We start from the raw sequence: 18762 nt of genomic DNA on the forward strand, positions 1-18762 counted from the left end.
CCCAAACCCCCACAACGCGGTACGATGTCTATTAAGTAAAGTGGGGGGGGTTCCCCCATGCCCCCCCCCCCGTCGGAGCCCTAAAAACAGTCATTTAGAGCAGCGCGCGCCTCCGCGCTGCGCTCAATTGTCTGGGTGCGCCTTTGTCTGGGCGCGCTTTTGACCCGACACCGACACTTGTACTCTGGGCAATGCTATTATAACTGTTTCTATATGTTCATTAGCAGCTGGTCACGGCTGATGTGCTTTTCCATAAATATTTGCACACCAGGGCTGCCGCTTTCCCCAGGTTAACCGAGTCGATCCAGTCCTGGTTTGTAGCCACAGCAGCTTGTTCTGAGCACCCTCCAACGGAGCCAATTTCTTGACTGTGTTTCAGGGAGAGAGAATTTCATCCTGAAAAGTTGGCTCCCATGTTTGTAGCCCTGATCCTGGTTTTCACCCAGAGCACAGAATCGGAACTCCACGCATGTGAGGGGGACAAAGGCAGCACTGGATCAGCCCCATTCCGTAGCATTTGTGTCGACTGTTGTATCACAATAAACAAATATTAAAGACCATTTGCCAAAAAATCAAAACATGAACACTGATTCTAAATTTACTAAATCAATCATAACCTTTAATTGAATTAGTTTAATTTAAATATTAACCTTTAATCAAATTAATTTAGTTTAAATTCTATGGGGACAAGCCTCAGACTTAGGAGTACATCTTTCCCATGCTGGGACTTTTTTAAGAGAAAATTGAATTATTCTCTTGCCTCCTTATAACATCACCGGCTTAAGCTTATTTTGCTAATAGATTACCATTTGATTTTTAGACTTATATCACAGGCACCATAACGAAACCTATTAAGTCCCCTCACCCCCACAGACGTGGAAAAATAATATATAACTTACTTCTGCCTTGCTTCCCTCTCCTTGCTGTTTTGTGCCCCTTCCCCCGCCGTCTTTTATAAGTCTGGCAACAGGAAGAGTGATCTTGAGCAAGGCTCACTAAGATCAGGATCTTGTGAAACTCCTTTGGCGAGGAGAACGTGCAAAAGAGGCTCCTAGGTTAAAAAAAAAAAAAAAAAAAAAAGGCAGGAGTCAGTACCAGAGCTGACTCAGTATGTGTTTAGCCTCCCTAGAATTTGAAGATAACAGTTTGAGCAAGATCTGGGAATTTATTTTGCTAGCAAACAAGTCAGCCAAGACTGGTAGTCCATCTCAAGCATTTGAATAGTGCACCAATTATTCCCTTCCCTCCAACTTCCTTAATATTTTGACTTGCGCCACTTTTGTGACCCAGGTCGGTAGAGTTTCACCCTGGATTGGCCCGTGTCACACATCGGTCAAAGGAAGTTGTCATCGCTTCAGTTGCTTGCACACTCACCAGTCAGCTGCGATCAGCGTCCCACACTCCCCCCCCCCCAAAAAAAAAAAGTTTCAATGCAGTTGCGTCATCAAATAGCTCTTTTGAGAGCACGTACTAGAAATAGCTCTAGCCTCAAAACAGTGCACCTGCCTTCAAACTAGCTAGAAATATCGGAGAATGCTGAAAAAAAGTTCCTTCTAAACTTCAAAAGTGCAATACACAAATATATATCATATAATATAATAAGTTAATAAAAGCACATTTAACTTACAAATATGCATAACCAACCATTTTCTCCCACCCACCCAATGATTATTCAATAAAACACAGAAACATAGACTATCCTAATAACCTTACCCTATTCAGATTAAAAATATCCTCCCACCCCCATGTGGACATACTCAAAAGTTAAATTAGGTCAGAAATAGCCCCCCCCCCCCCTTTCATGGATGTGTACGAAAATAAACCAAAACTGACTCATAATCAAAGACCTACTTTAAAAAAACCAGCTTAAAAAAAATTACTGTGCCCCAAACTATCGGCATTCATTTTTTCATATCTATAGCTGGAGCACAAATTTGCCCAACCAGAAAAGAAAATTTAGGCGGTTATAGTTCTTCCAATTTCAGGTTACCATCATTCTGCATGGCTATCCCAGTCATGACAAGCGAAAAGTTCCTTAACCAGAAAAGTGTAATCGATATGCCTTATCTTCCTGACTAGTTATCTTTTCTGGCTTTATCTGTTTAGCAGTCCAGCTGTATTTGTCATCAGGGCTTAATTTTGAAGGTAATGGCCTGAAATGCAGATTCACCAGTTCTTATCAGAATCCAGACCTGTAGGGCGGAGGGTAAGATTGGAGCAGAGCACTCTAACGCAGGGGTGCCCACACTTTCTTGGCTTGTGAGCTACTTTTAAAATGATCAAGTCAAAATGATCTACCAACAATAAAATTTTTAAAAAAACACAAAGCACACTGTACGCAGAGAAAATGTTAATTATAATTTATATTCAGGGTTTTTTCATGGAGGTCAAGGCAGAGGACTTTAAAATATGCAATGTCACCTCAGTAACAACTATACAATAATAGACAAATATACCCTCTCCCCTTTTACTAAACAACGATAGCGGTTTTTTGCACAGTGAGCTGCGCTGAATGCCCTGCGCTGCTCCCGACGCTCATAGGCTCCCTGTGCTAAAAACTGCTATCGCGGTTTAGTAAAAGGGGGCCATAGTGCAAAATATAGACAGCAGATATAAATTCGGACACATTTTGATCACTAAATTTAAAATAAAATATTTTTTCCTACCTTTGCTGTCTGGTGATTTCATGAGTCTCTGGCTGCACTTCCTTCTTCTGGCTGTTAATCCAATATTTCTTTCTTTCTGCCTCCTGTATGCTTCCTCTCCTCCAGACCTCATTCTATTCCCCAACCAACATCTCTCTCTGTCCCTCCATGAGTCCAACTTTTTCTTCTTCTCTCCCTGCCCCTCCCCTTTCTTTCTTTCTTTTTTAATTTTAACAAGTTATACGGTATTGAATTTTCACAATGGCAAATTCAGCACAAAACAATACAACCAATACACCAGATAACCAATTCCCACACCCCAAAGCATAAACAGTCATACTGGTACTCTTCAGTATAAGGCAATACTATCCAACCCAAAATTTTCCCCCTCGCTCTCTTTCTTTCTTTTTCTCTCTCCCTGCCCCCTTCTTTCTTTCTTTCTGTCTGTCTTTCTCTCTCCCTGCACCCCCCAAGCCAGCACCGCCGATTTCTCCCTGCTTTCCCGATGCCAGGCCAGGTGCGTACAAGTACAGGGCCTACAAGCTTTAACCCCCCCACCCCCACCCGACGTCAATTCTGACATCAGAGAGGAAGTTCTGGATCAGCCAGGCAGCGATTGGCTGGCTCAGAACTTCCTCTCTGACGTCAGAATTGATGTCAAGGGGGGGGGGGGAAGGCTGTGGGCCCGGCGCTTGTACACGCATGTCGTCAGGGAATCAGGGAAAACAGAATGCAAAGGCAACGCGAGTCTATCACGGATCCCATCGACTCACGGTGCCTTTGCGATCTACTGGTCGATCGCAATCAACCTTTTGGGCACCCTTGCTCTAACGAGTCTCTCTTCTCTCTGACTACCTCCACTTATGTCACTTGTCTGTAAATTAATCCCTACCTGTCATGCCCCAGAAGAAAGGAAAAATGCAGTGGCGGACCTAGGGTATGTGACACCCGGGGCTGATCATTTCTTAACATTTCTTAATATAAAAAAAAAATATTTTTAGTAATTTTATTTATTTATATATTGTTATATCCCCTCCTCACAGAGAGCTCAGAGCAGTTCAGTATAACATTCACAGTGTAACAATATAACATTACATAGGGTTATAACCTCTCCAACCCCATGCTGGGGCTGTGGTGTAAACAAAATAAACAAAAAAGACTTTTCCTCTCTCTTTTGGGTCCTAGCTCACACTTGCTGTCTAACACCAGCTCTGACAGCATACACATTTCAAATTTGACATATTGTAATCACAAAATAGAAAATAAAATTATTTTTCTACCTTTTGTTGTCTGGTCAAATTATTCAAATCATGTTGGTCCCAGGCTCTGGCTTCTGTTTGTCTTCTGTTAACTTGCTTGTCAGGGTTTCCTGCCCATTTGAGGTTTTCTTCTTTCTCCATGCTCACTATCCATTGCCATATCCAATATTTCTGCTTCTTTCCCACTGTCTTCCATCTCTGTTTCTCTCTTTCCTGCTTTGTGCCCTGGGTCAAGCCTCTCTATTCCCCTCCATACAGCATCTCTCCCTTCCTCCCCTCCATTATCATGTGCAGCATTTCTTTCTCTCTCCACATGCACCATCTCCCTGCCCTCCACCCTATGTCCAACATTTCTCCTTCTCTCTTCTCCATGCATGTCTCTCTCCCCTCTGCCGTATGCAGGATTTCTCCCTCTTACCCTTTTCTACCTCTTTGTTGCACTCCCTTCCTCTCTTCCACCCCATGTCCAACAATTCTCTTCTCTCCCCCTGTGTAGTAGTTTTCCATCCCAACCTCCCATCCCCTTGTGCAGCACCTGCAGACCCAACTGACCCCCTACTGTGATATTTTTTGCTGTCTGCTCCGCCAGGGCTTCTCTCTGTATTGTCAGTGATGTCAGTGATGTTATCAGTGACATGGCAGAGGGAAGGCCAAGCAGGCCACAAGAAGCCTGTTCAGAGCGTTCTCTCATTGTCAGCAGCCTTAACTCTCTGCTCTGATGGCATCAGGCCTTCCTCCTGCTTTCATGAAGACAGGACCCAGCAGAGAGGAGGGCCCAATGCCAGCAGTTCCTGGACCATGATGCTGATTTGGGAGCACCCCCTTATGGTCTGTCCCCCTCCTTGGTACGCCACTGAAAAAAACCATGCTGGGCTTGCCTTCATTTGTAAAACCTTACCTCCTTTTCACCCATTAGAAACTAAATCAGAAGGCTGGCTTTCAAAGCTTGTTTTTAAAGTTGATCATATTGCTTATTTACCAACAGCCTACGAAGGTGAAGGGGCAAATATTCTTTGTAAGTTTTTCTATTCTTGCTTCTGTAAAAGGAACTGCTGAAACAGTTAACATTTTGCCAAGGAAAAAACCCCACAAGGCCTTTTCTTTTTGTGTTCTGAGCTCTGTGTCTCCATTGTGTTCTCTAGTTCTTGTTTTGATAAGAAACATTTGTTACAAGAAACATTGCTAGACCTTAGACAGGACAGTATTATATGGCATAATGGAAACTTCCCACTATTTCCCCCTCCCCTTATGTTTGCTATCTTTTTCTCGTTGCTTTTATGTCTCCTGTTACCATATATAGTCTTTCCTACAGTCATTTGCTAAAAAAACTGACCCATGTGAAATGCTATAAAAGGTGTATGCAGTACTCTGAATGAAGAAGAGAGAGAGATATCTTTTTGCCTATTTGCATGTGTGTTTGTGTTTTTCTTTCTAAAGAGGTGTCCCCAGATGTATCTGTAATCAGGACAGCAGAAATGCATCTGTAGTCAGGACAGCAGAACGAGGCTAATACAAATTGGGACCTGGTCGTTTCAGAAGGGGTGCTGAAAAGTTCTCAGCCCAACCAACCAACTCCCTAAATTGTGAGCATTATTTTGCCACTGTAGCTGAACAGAGTGCTATCTTAAACGGTATATAAATTTTTTAAATAAATAAATACCAATTTGCAGAATGACAGATTCAGATCATTGATTTAACCATATCCATGTCATTTTCTTCTTGGTTGGACTGAGAACTTTTCAGCACCCCCTAGCAGAAGTATTGCCTCTGATTTGGAGGACTTCTCCTTAATTACATCTCTTTAACTTGAATACTAGTCACCTAAAGTGATAGTGGGTGATTTTAATTTGCATTTGGATAATCCTTTCAATCTTCCATAAGATATGCCATTAGATGCCTTATCTCAGTCCTCTGACTCGTCTGGTGTTCCACAATTTAAATGCTATTTGAGATGGATGACCAGAACTATCAGAGCCTTTATTACCATCGTGGGGGGTGTAAGGGAAATGGCCAACCGGAAACTTAGGCTCCTCTCGAAGTGCATTCTGGGATGCACTGGGAGTGGCCTAAGATTCCAATTGGCCAGATCCCTTAGACCCCCCCCCCCACGCAATGTATGGGGGGGTTCCGGCAGGAGGGACTGGGCATCCCCCCTGCCGGCATTGTAGGGGGGTCTGGGGAGAGTTCCAGCAGGAAGGACTGGGCATCTGTACTGGGACTGGGCTTACATGTCTCCCTAGGTTCCCAGAGGTGCCTACAATGTAGGCGACCTGCCTTGGGAGGTTAAAAAAAACCAAAACAAAACATGCGTCCCGATTTGCTGGTTAGGCAGCAGTTAGCCGCATACAGTCGGGGTGCTGTTTATAGAATTTGGCCCAAAATGCCCATGGCAGCCTCATCTGTTTTGCACAGGTCTATGTCGGGTTTTATCTGATTCTGCACAATAAAATTGAACTTACTTTTTACATATCTGTGCTGCTTTTTGTTGACCACCATTTTGGACTTTGCAGACCACCTGCCCTGTTGTTTTCCAGGTTTCCTGTTGGGGCCAGAATGCCCATCAGGAAGAGGCAGATCACATCAGGTAATATACGTATGCTGGTTTACATGCCTACACCCATTAGCACAGATCCATGGCTGCTGCAGTCCACTGATAATAAGGAGGCCCAGATCTGCCCAGCACTGCAGCGGTACTGCTTCAGAATATTGTCGCCGAGTGGGTAGAATATGGGATGCTAGAAACATTGGTGAGAGAGTGGTGTGTATCTAGGAATTTGGGGATTTTGTTTCCCTGGAGATGGGGCAGAACTTAGTTGCATTTGCATTTCCAGATACATCTGATACTGCCAGATATGACCAATTTATGACACTATCAGATGTATTAGGAAATCCCCAAATGTTGTTTTCTCTCTTTAATAACGTTTCCCTCCTAGATTTAAAAAACATTTCAGCAGCCCTGAGACCACCCCCACCCCCTTTTACAAAACTGTAGCATCAGTTTTTTAAAAAGGGGTGGGGGGCCAGTAATGTTCATAACATCTGGAAGCATTTAAATATAATCTAAAGTCATCACAAACTAGAATAAAATCAGCAGAGCTTTTATAAGAAATGTCCTCTTTGCCCCCATATTCCGCTGCCCCTTCCTTCCATCTGCACTTACTTCCTGGCAAAGAGCAGTTGGAAACGTCTGGGACTCCAGTGGCAGGCTTAAATGTCACAGAAGCAATGCACTAGGGATTATGGCATCATACCTCCCTCTGATTCATATACGGATGGCTTAATAACCACAATGATAACTGCTGGCCATGAAAGCAAATATTTATCTTGACAGTTAAACCACTGTCACAACTGCAACCTACCCACGTTGCTGGCTTGATGACACCACCTGTGGCAATGCCTGATTTCGTACTTCTGTAGCTGTTGCTGCTCCTGGCTATGACGTCAGGTGCTTGATACAAGACTGTCCTGGACAGTTCAAGCTGGACTTCCTTTGAAGTTTCAAGTTTATTATGGTTTGATATATCGCTTTAGTACCAAAGTGGTTACATTATAAAAACAATTTAAAAAAAAACAAAAAACAAACAAGGGTAATTAAAAACAAGGGAAAGGCCACACATATGAAATTTTGAAATGTCAAGACATGGCACAGGAGGATGAAAGGGAAGGCTTACAATTTGTAAGCTACAACATTGAGAAGATAATGGGAAGAACGATATGGAGATGGGGAAGACTTAGGTGATCCATTTATCTAAATCTCAAAAGTATCCTTAAAGAGGAAGGTTTTAAGGTTAGATTTGAAATGATTAGAACTAGTTTCCAGTCCTAGCGCTATGGTTATGGCAGATCTGTTGCTTGTAATAGATTATAAAGGAAGAACAACATCCATATGGCTATAGGTTCAAGTTTAATAAAATTTGTATACCGCCTATCAGTCTTCTAAATGGTTTGTACATAATAAAAAAGGGGAACATACATTAAAATGTACAGGACCTACTGGAACGATAGGATTAAGGTAAAGAATTACATTGTAAAATAGGAAAGAGAGCCATATAGGGGAAATACAAAAGGAAGGGAGATCCCATCTGATAACCAAAGCAGAAATGAAGATGTTTCATAAGGTAAGTGTATTAGAGGTTGAACGCATCTTTAAAAAGAAACGTTTTTCATTTTCCTTTGAAACGATCTAGCGTGGGTTCATCTCGTAGTTCCGGGGATAATGAGCTCCAAAGAGAAGGGGCTGTGATGAAGAAGTTTGTTGTTCGTGTAGTGCTAATAATATGGAGAGATGGAACCATTGACAGGTTTTGTGATTGTGATCTCAGTGTTCCATCTTCTCTTTTCAGGGTGATCCATGTTGCTTCTTCTTTTCCCCAGAACCCCTGTGTTTCAGTCACTTCAGTATTGTTTCTCACATACAGAGCTACTCCTCCATCTTTTCGACCATATTTATCTTTCCTAAACAGATTATAGCCCAATATATTTGGGACCCATTCATGGGAGTTAGTGATAGCAACAATATCTACAGTAAATCTGCCTCTAACATCAGAAATATTGTTGTTGCTTAGACTGCGAGCATTTGTGGTCACTGCTTTCCTGCTACATTTCAATGGCAGGCTCATCTTCTGTATATATTGTTTGTTTAGTCTCACCTTCTACTATGTTACTAAGAAGTGAATTGCTAAGATTGTTTTTTTTTCTTCTCTATTGACATAATCTAATCTAATCTAATCTAAACCTTAGGTTTATATACCGCATCATCTCCATGAGTATGGAGCTCGACACGGTTTACAAGAACTTAAAATAGTAGGAAGAGAAGAAGAAAAAGGATTACATGAACTTATGTGAAGAAGGGAGGAGAAAAAAAAGGGGGGGGGGGATAGAGTTACTCATAAGAGCATGACATTTGCCATACTGGGACAGACCGAAGTTCCATCAACTCCAGTACCCTGTTTCCAACAGTAGCTATTCCAGGTCACAAGTACCTGGTAAGATCCCAAAGAGCAAAACAGATTTTATTCTGTTTTATAAGAACATAAAAATAGCCATATTGCAGGGGTGTCAAAGTCCTTCCTCGAGGGCCACAATCCAGTCGGGTTTTCCCCAGTGAATATGCATGAGATCTACTTGAATGCACTGCTTTCATTGTATGCTAATAGATCTCATATTCATTGAGGAAACCCTGAAAACCCGACTGGATTGCGGCCCTCGAGGAGGGACTTTGACACCCCTGCCATACTGGGTCAGATCAATGGTCCATCTACCTAGTGGCCAATCCTAGACAGAAACCCAAATAGTAGCAACACTCCATGCTACTAATCCCAGGGCAAGCAGTGACTTCCCCTATGTCTGTCTCAAAAGCAGACTATGGACTTTGCCTCCATGAACTTGTCCAAACTGTTTTTAAAAACTAGCTACGTTAACTGCTGTTCCTTCATCCTCTGGTAATGAGTTCCAGAGCTTAACTATTCTCTGAGTGAAAAAAACATTTCCTTCTATTGCTTTTAAAAGTATTTCCCTGTAATGTCATCGAGTATCCCCTAGTCTCTGTAATTTTTGAGAGAGTAAAAAATTTGATTCACTTGTACCTGTTGTACACCTCTCAGGATTTTGTAGACTTCAATCATGTCTCCCCTCAGCCATCTCTTTTCAAAGTCGAAGAGACCTAGGGCTCCTTTAATCAAGCCGTGCTAGCTGCTAATGCCTGCCTTGAGCAAGCGGTAGTTTTTTGGCCAGCGCGGGGGTTAGCGCGTGATGAAACATTGCGCGCGCTAACCCGCTAGCACGCTTCTTTTGTCTTTCCTCATATAAGAGGAGTTCCATCTAGGAATAAGCTGTGGATTTTTCCAAGTCCATCTTAATAATGGCTTATGTGTTTTTCTGTTAGGAAATTATCCAAACCTTTTTAAAACCCTGCTAAGCTATCTGCTTTCACCACATTCTCTGGCAACAAAACCCAGAGTTTAATTGCACATTTGAGTTTGTTTTAAATCTACTACTTAGTAGTTTCATTGCATACCTCCTAGTCCTAGTATTTTGGGAAAGAGTAAACAAGCGACTCACATAATTTCTTTTGCTGGGGGTAGCTATTTCAAGTGACCTGTTTTCATACGTCATCTCCACCCTCTAGTTTAAATGCCTAGAAACATATTATCTGAATTTCATACCAAGGATTATTTTTTTCCTGTTACAGTGAGATGTGACCCATTATTACAGTATACACTTCTCACTCAGTATTCGCGGGGGTTAGGGGCAGAGCCAACCCGCGAATGTTGAAAATTTGTGAATAACTTTTTGGCCGGCTCTGACCCACCTCCGCCTCCCTCCCACTTTCCCCCAGGCATCCTGGACCTTACCTGGTAGTCTACAGGCTTTCGGGGCAGGAGCGATCTTCCTACGTTCCTGCCCCGTACAGATCACTCATAGGAAATGGCTGCCGTGAGTTCTTGTAGTCTCTCGAGACTATGACAGGAGCTGACGGCAGCCATTTCCTGAGTGATCTGCACGGGGTAGGAGCGTAGGAATATCACTCCTGCCCCAAAAGCCCGCTAGACCACCAGGTAAGGTCCAGGATGCCAGGGGGGAAGGTAAGGAGGGAGGCGGGGAAGGTCCGGAATGCAGCTTTATTTAAACAAAAAAAAAAAAATTGCGAATAACCGAATTCGCTGATACTGGAACCGCGGATTCGGAGGGAGAAGTGTAGTCTTTTTTTTTTTAGTGTATTGCTATACAATTAACTGTTTAGTACTAATGTATTTCCATATACTGTGTGCTACTCAGAAATAATGTATAAAAATCAGTTAAAATATGCTTTTAATAAGGACAGCATCATATATCAGCTGTTTCTGTCCCAGCTGCACAGTAATAAATATTATGAGTGTATGGAACCTCAGCAACACTATAGGGTGATCCTGAATCTCTTAAATCTTGAAAAGTAAGAGGGGAAGTTATCAACGTGGGATACTATTAAGTCAAATTATTTTATACCACAAGGACTATTTGCTAAAATAATTCAGAAACACAGAAACATGATGGCAGATGAAGGCCAAATGGCCCATCCAGTCTTCCCATCTGCAGCATCTGCTATCTTGCACAATGAGATGCTTCTAAGTTTGCAACTTGTTATAATGAACTGTTTTAAGAATTGTAAACCACTATAGTACTTTGATTTTTAGCAGGATGTTAAGTATTAAAATCAAATTAATCATTGCACTATCTGCTTTCTTATTGTAAAACTGAGCTTTTTATTGTCTGGAAGAGTGTATTGTGTCTGTGCTTTATTTGGCTCAATAAAAATTTTTGAACATAAAATCAAATCAAAATCTTGCTAGTTCAGGAAGTTTACGTAGTGCAGAATGGTGTAAGGATGGAGGGGATATGTGAGGCGCCCTTACAAATGCCAGGTCCAGGGTTCAATGCCTTCACAGAAGTTTCCTTAGGAAGTAAAATCACTGACAAAGATCACTAAGAGTGCTTGTATAAAGAATATATGTATATTGTGCAGAAATACAGAAAGCAAGATTCATAAAGATTACAGTTAAGCATTACAATTAAGGAATACATTTTACAAATACAGACTGCTTCTGTGCTCTTGTGAATGAGAGAGAAAAACAGCTTCCTGAATAGGTGTTGTGAGGACAAAGAAAAAGAGAGAGAGAAAGGGGGGTGGGGAGGGTGATGTTCCAAGCTTCGGGTTTCAGAGAGAGAGGTGTTGCAGAGAGGAGGCTTTTATAGGTTGGAATAAATAGAAACTATTGTATTTCCCAGTATCTTTCTGTTTATAATTTGTAAGCTGATTGAAACAATAGTTAGTTTAATTGATAAGGAAGGTGTGACATTTGCAGGCATGGTAGATGGGATTAGTCTCTGGCTTCTTTGTCCCATTCAAGCAGCCTATCTTCTTGATAAACAATCCAGTCTGGCTGGATGCTTAATGTATGTGAATTCTGTGCAGGAGCACTTAAGCCCCTATTCTGTAAACTGTGCCTAACTTTAGGCGTCCTTGTGGCGCAACTGGCAATCAGCGTTACTTAGGCGCTACTTAGGCTACATAGATTTTTATTGCACAGTCCAGGAAAGCAGCATGCAAGTGTAATATCAGGCAACAGCAGTTTGATGAGATGGATGACAGGTATGCATAGTAAGCCACTCCTAGGTCCAAGTGGTTACTGTGATAGAATTGATAAGGTCCCAGAATCTGCTCCTGGTAGAAGGCAGGCTGAAGAAAAGGAAGATGGAGTGAGACAAATTAAGAGTTGATTGGTGAGTTTTAGGCTGTGTTTTACAAAGGTACGCTAAACCCACGCATGTGCTAACTACCAATGCATCCATAGGATAACATGCATGCGTTAACCTTTAGCACATGCTAACGGCACCTAAATGGTGCTTAAACAGTGCCGCTTCAGCGCATGATAAAACTTGGGAGAATATGTCACACCACAGCCTCAGAATAACAGCTAGAATGAACAGAAGCAAAAAACACTGTTCCTTTTTTATAATAAGGATGCCTATCAATTATGACTCTAAAATGATTTACCTTTAGCTCTATGAGAAAAAGCACTCCTTCCATCTTCCCAACATCATAGGTACCACATATTCATGTAACTTGCATATGCATTTTGTTGGCACCAAAGTTTCAAACAGCATGGGGGGTTGGGTTTCAGCCAAGACTCCTGGAACCAAATTTTATCATCACTAATTCTCAGACCTGCTAATGACCTTGTGGAATGGAGAGTTGTGGCAGATATCAGGAGGACAAAGAGTTAATGGAGAATCATCACAAGCAATAACACAGAATGGGAGTCCAAAAGAAGAAATCAGTTCTGCCTGAGCTTTTATCTAATAAAGACACCTAAGTAGCTAGCAATAAATCATTCTCACCTAGATTTGTTCCTGGAAAGATGAAAAAGGTTAGACAAACATCAAAATTGCAAATTACTATAGCTGCGAATGGTCCTATGAAATGGAGAGCACTAAGGGCATGAATCAAATCTGATCCGTGAGGGATTGGATCCAATCTGTGTCCGGGGGGGCTGATTTTCAAATCGCCCTCGTGCAGTGCTTGGGGCAGAGAGCAGAAGAGTCAGGGGCAGAGAGCTGCACAGGAGATTTGGGGCAGAGCACGGCGGCAGGAGAAAAGGCAGAGAGTCGGGGCAAGGAACAGTAGTGGAGATTCGGGGCAGAGCAGGGCGGCAGGAGAAAATCATGGCAGAGAGTCGGGGCAGAGAGAACCGGAGAGTCGGGGGCAGAGAGCTGGAAAGTCGGGGTAGACAGCAGGCAGAGAGCAGGAGATGGCAGTCGGAAAGCAGTGAACGACTGGTCCCCAGCAGTCACTTGTTTGTGGTTGGCCAGCCCAGTCGGTGTTGAAGGGTTTTTGTTAGTGAATCGCTGCCTGCCCTTATTTGAATGCCGTTCCCCCTCATTTGCATGCGCGGATCAGAGGATTATTGGGACAGAGATTAGTGAATTGGGTTGGAGAGGAATCGGGTCGCAAAGGGGTCGGTTTGCTTAGTGAATCTAGCCCTAAGTGTCCCAGACGATGTCTTTTTTTTATGTGAAGGGGGCCACAGTCCTTTTTAAGCAGGCCATTGAAAAGCTGAGCTTTTGAGTGAAAACATGGAAAAAGCGATCTGTTCCATACTATGTTAAACATGGTTCACAGAACAGTTTGTATTAATTTACATACACAACAATCTTTATTTGACATATTAATTGCGCTTGCAATCCAAATGATTCAAAAAAGATTGCCACAATTCTGAATTGATATCTTTTGGTGGAATACAATAGAGTCTTACCAATAAATATGAACTTGAGGCAAAAACAGTACCATAAAATTTGTAAGATTTGGAAACCTCTTGAAACTTATCTTTCACAAATTCAATATATTATCTCATCAATAAGTATAATGATTGTTTTTCTGTTAATATTAAAGGGGTTCTTTTATAAAGCCACAGGGCAAACACTACAACATCTATTAATTCCCTATGGACATCGGAGCAGCTAGTGTGGCTTTGTAAAAGTGTGTATGTGTGTGTGGAGGAGGGGGGTGGGGAGGAATGATTATGATTGTAGTATTTTTTTCCTTCTCACAATGACGTTTATTTATATTTTGTTTTACATAGTTCTCCTTAGTTGTATTTTGTTATAAAAATTAAATAAAATGTTTGAACTTGAAATACTGTAAAATAAAAAAATACCCACACAAATCATGCTTTTTTTAAACATTAAAAACCACTTTATTCAGATCTGGAAGGACTATTTTTTGAACTGAAAATATATGTATATATTTTGAGAAGGGAGGAGTAAACAATAATGTAAAGGGCCAGGCCACATGCGACTGCAAGGGATCCAGTTTAGTTCAAGTATGTTTGTTAATTTTAAGTACAACGAAAGGGCAACTAACAGTTTAAAACCAAGGAGACGAATGAGCTGCCAGGAAACACTGCCGGGGTCAGGGACTGATGGAGGATGTTGAGGAACTGCAGCGGGTGGGTGCACAAAGCTCCCCCTTCATCCATTCGTAGCACAGCCACGTAGGAATCCCTGCAGACCCTGCCTCCATTCTAGGCCGGGGATGGATGTGCAGATGTGGAGAGGAGGGCTCACAGCTGCCCCTCCTTTCCCGCAGGATGCTTTAGGCTTAGGGCCCGCTCTAATCTCTCTCTCTCTCTCTCTGCTTTTCCATGGTCGCAGCTCCCCCGCTACTCTTCCCCCCCCCTCAGCAGCGGTACTCCTAGGGGGCTCCCGCAACAGCCCACCGCGCTATACTGCAGGAAAGGGGTAACTCCAGCCTCTGCCGCGGTATAGCGCAGGGGAGCGGAGGAGGCAGGGCAGACGCCGACTCCCTTTGCAAGGAGGCCACCGGTGGGAGGCCGCTCGCGCTGCTGCTCCATGGCCGCAACCCTACTCGCGCTGCAGGCCGTGTGCCTGCTGGGCAGTTTCGTGGCGGGGAACGACGCGCCCCCCGTGCCGGGCTCCCCCGCCCACAGCGAGCTGCACGTGGAGAGGCAGACGGTGCCCGAGAGCTGCCCTCGCGCCGTCCAAGTCGGCGACTTCGTGCGCTACCACTACCAGGGCACCCTGACCGACGGCACCAAGTTTGACTCCAGGTGAGGCTGCGCGCGCGCGCGCAAATACATAAACAGGGGGCAGCGGGAGGGGGAGGGGATGGCTGCTCGAGGAGCTTTTTCGGGCGGTCTCGGGAGAGTTGTTTTTCCTGGTGCTTGAAAAACGTTTAAGAGACTGAGCTGACAGCAATAGGGACAGAGCAGAAGGCGTTTTGTCTTCCTGCCAACTCTGGAGACTTTGAAAAAGAAGACGTGAAGGCTTAACTTTAGACTCTTCTTTTTTTTTTTTTTTTTTTTTCTTCCGCCTGCAGATTTCTTAGAAGGAGTTTGTTGGTCCAGCAGTCCCCAGGTTGTAGTTCAGTGCGGGCGTCAGGGCACAGAAAAAGCCAACTTTTTCAAAATGAGTGCATGCAAGGTTTTTGGTTGTCGTAGGCAAATCTTCTGTCGCGAGCGTTTCCATCCCCAACATCGCCCCTCCCACAATAATCTGGGTAATAGGCTATTTGAAAACCTCTGTTCCTTTTTTTGTGGTTCTCGGCACCTTTTGTTTAGGTTTGTGTGCAGCTGCTCTTGGGGCACTCCCAGAAACTGCTGCCCTAGGCTACTGCCAAACTCTGTCTAATGGTCAGATGGGCCCTGTGATTGGGGGTGCTAAATGGAACAAAATATCCCCCCTGAGAAAAATGAAGGTGTTTGCTCAATATTGGGGACCCACTGGACCCACAGAACTGGCATTTATACACAGATAATGGAAAAACCCATAGATTGTATCTCATGTATTGAAGCTCATGTTTTGTAATATCTTTACCAAGCTCATATATTGTAACACCATTATAGGAAATTGGATCTCTGTACTGTAACACAACTCCTGAAGCTCAGGTATCATAACACCATTATAAAAACTTACCTGGAGTGCTCCGAATTGACTACCCAGTTATTAGTAGTGGTATAGAAGCTTTAAACATAAACATTTATGCTGTGCACTCTGGTGATCAGAGGAGTATGCCAGTCATTTGAGTATGCCATTTGATTTAGTAGAATGTGGTTTGGTTAGTCTGAAATCCAGTCATTAAACCATGAATAGGCATGCATACATTCATTGACTCAGTGGCTCACTTGCAGCTCTACACTCTCAAACATTATAACAGGAAGAATTATTCATAGCCTTGGGAAAGAACTTACTTTTTGTCTGTCTGTGCAGCATTCCTCCTGTAAAACCGATTTGTGGAGGAATTAGTGTTAGAGCTCTGGTCCAGCAAAATGCATATTCTAGTTTTCATCCACCTCTTTATTTAACATAATGTTACCTTGATATTTTTAGCACCAAGTGTACATTTGCTTCCCCATTCATGGAGTTTTTACCATGTAGTACTAAGTAGTATATTAGGGGCAAGCAGAAACATGATCCAGCTTTGGCATGCAGTAACTGCAGCCCTGTAGAGAGAATCCACGTATTCAGCTCTTTCCTTTTTTTTTCCCAATTTCACATGAATAGTGTTGCTGCCTCTTTAATATCAAAGTATAGTAAGGGATGGGAACCTCAAAAGTTACCACATGTTGGTTTTGTTTCTGTTTCTGTTTTAGTGCAGGGATCATCTGGGGTTTTTTTTTTTTTGTAGTTTTGAGCTGCTCTTGGGCATTGTTGAAATTTTTTTCCTTCTTTCACACCAGGAGTACCTTTTTACCACAGTAAAAATAATTTTATACATTTTTATTCCTAAGAGAGTGGAGATTTTTTTGCAGTGTCTCCATTTTCTGCAGAATGCATAGGATAATTTAAGTGAAAATATCAAAAAACTGGACTACTGCATAACCATTTCAATAACAATGCTTTCAATTTTTCATGAGTATGCCTCAGCCCCACCACTCCACCGCTGTGCTATCTTGTGACTGCGTGGAGATTTATGTGGCACTTCATCATCTTTTTTATTTTTATGGAATCGTGAAAAATCCTTCATATATACTTAAAAATGTTTTTCTTAATGTAAAGAGTGATGTAAATACTTAGCTCTTATCAGCCAACGTCTTAGACTCCCAGACGAAGGATTTTTCACGATTCCATAAAAATAAAAAAGATATGAGCAGCCGATGATGAAGTGCCACATAAATCTCCACGCAGTCACAAGATAGCACAGCGGTGGAGTGGTGGGGCTGAGGCATACTCATGAAAAATTGAAAGCATTGTTATTGAAATGGTTATGCACTAGTCCAGTTTTTTGATATTTTCATTCATTTCCACATTTTGGGACTGGTACAAGCATTCACTACTTTAGCCATATTTGAGGAAGCTTATAGGATAATTTAAGGCCATAAGTGGTGATAGCAATGACAAGAAGATAATTGGATAAAGTGCTGTCGATATGTTATTCTGCTTTAAAGATTATAACTGGATTAAAAAAACCAACAACTTTTTTATTGGACTAATTTAGGTCCCCTTTTATTAAGCAGCGTTAGATCTGTGGTAAAGGGAAAGATGGATGATCAGAAAGCAGTGTAATTTTATGGTCAATGTAGATAGCTGCATATTAGAGCTACTGACTGCATGGCTTCTATTATGCTTTCTGCCAAAAACACACACAGACAAACAAAGAAAAATCAGAACCATGGTCCAACCCCTGTGGCGTACCCCAAGGATTGCCATTATCCCCAACACTCAATCTCTGCATTGCATCCCTCGGCACCTGCCTAGACAAAATAGGCTTAACCTCCTAAAGCCATACAGACAAGTTTCAAGTTTTATATACCACCTATCAAGGTTATCTAAGTGGTTTTACAATCAGGTACTCAAGCATTTTCCCCCAGGGTGCTGAGGCTGTAGCTTCCACCACTGCGCCACATATCACCATTCTCCTTCCTTTTGATCAACCAACGCCCACCATGACAGACACACTACACAGAACTCTAGAAACAGTGGCAGCATGGATGAAAGACCACAAACTAAAACTGAACCCAGACAAAACAAAATTCATACTTCTCGAAAAAAATAGAACCCCAACCATAACAAACATAGTAATAAATTCAATCATATACCCCATTCAACCCACTCTAAAACTTCTGGGAATGACGATAGACAGATGCTGTACCATGCAACCACAAATTAACAAAACAATACAGAAATCATTCGCGGTCATGAGAAACCTAAGGCAAGTATGAAAATTCTTCGACAGAAAACAATTCCAGCTCATGGTCCAGTCCCTAGTCCTAGGTCTCCTTGACTACTGCAACATCCTATATCTCCCCTGCCCTATAACAATGATAAAACAACTACAAACAGTACAAAACACAGCCCTGAGACTAATCTATTCACGACCACATCACCGAGACATACCTTAACTCAAACTGGCTCCCAATTCAAGCAAGAATACTATTTAAATTATACTGTCTTATTTAAATCCATAAATGGTGACAGCCCAGCCTACTTGAACAACCGCCTAATCCGAACTACCACACCTAGACACAGGAGAACCCACACACCATTCAAATGCCCTCCAATCAGAGACATCAAATGGGTAAAACTGTATGATGGCCTTCTAGCCACACAGGTAGCAAAACTAGACCACCAACTTTCCAATCTACTAATCATGATCCCAGACTACAAAACTTTCAGAAAAGAAATAAAAACCCTGCTATTCAAGAAATCCATGAAGACTAACTAACACCGTATGAAACATTTCAATCCTCTGAAGCAACTTGCTCTACTCTGTAACACCTCTGGACTTGTCCAGAAATCCTCTTCTGTAATATGCCTTGAACCGCAAGGTAATAGCGGAATAAAAATCACTAATGTAATGTAAT

General features: G+C 42.4%; 1 protein-coding gene across 1 annotated transcript in view; it reads left to right on the top strand.

Moving 5' to 3' along the window:
* The first annotated feature begins 14508 nt into the window (after positions 1–14508).
* Positions 14509–18762, top strand: part of FKBP9 (FKBP prolyl isomerase 9) — an 83187-nt gene continuing 78933 nt past the window's right edge. The window contains exon 1 of the mRNA XM_033930590.1: positions 14509–15009. Coding sequence (XP_033786481.1) covers positions 14792–15009 — 218 coding nt within the window. The 5' untranslated portion in view covers positions 14509–14791. The remainder of the gene's footprint in view (positions 15010–18762) is intronic.

This window comes from Geotrypetes seraphini, chromosome 2 (genome assembly GCF_902459505.1).
Source record: "Geotrypetes seraphini chromosome 2, aGeoSer1.1, whole genome shotgun sequence".
NCBI classification, from domain to species: domain Eukaryota; kingdom Metazoa; phylum Chordata; class Amphibia; order Gymnophiona; family Dermophiidae; genus Geotrypetes; species Geotrypetes seraphini.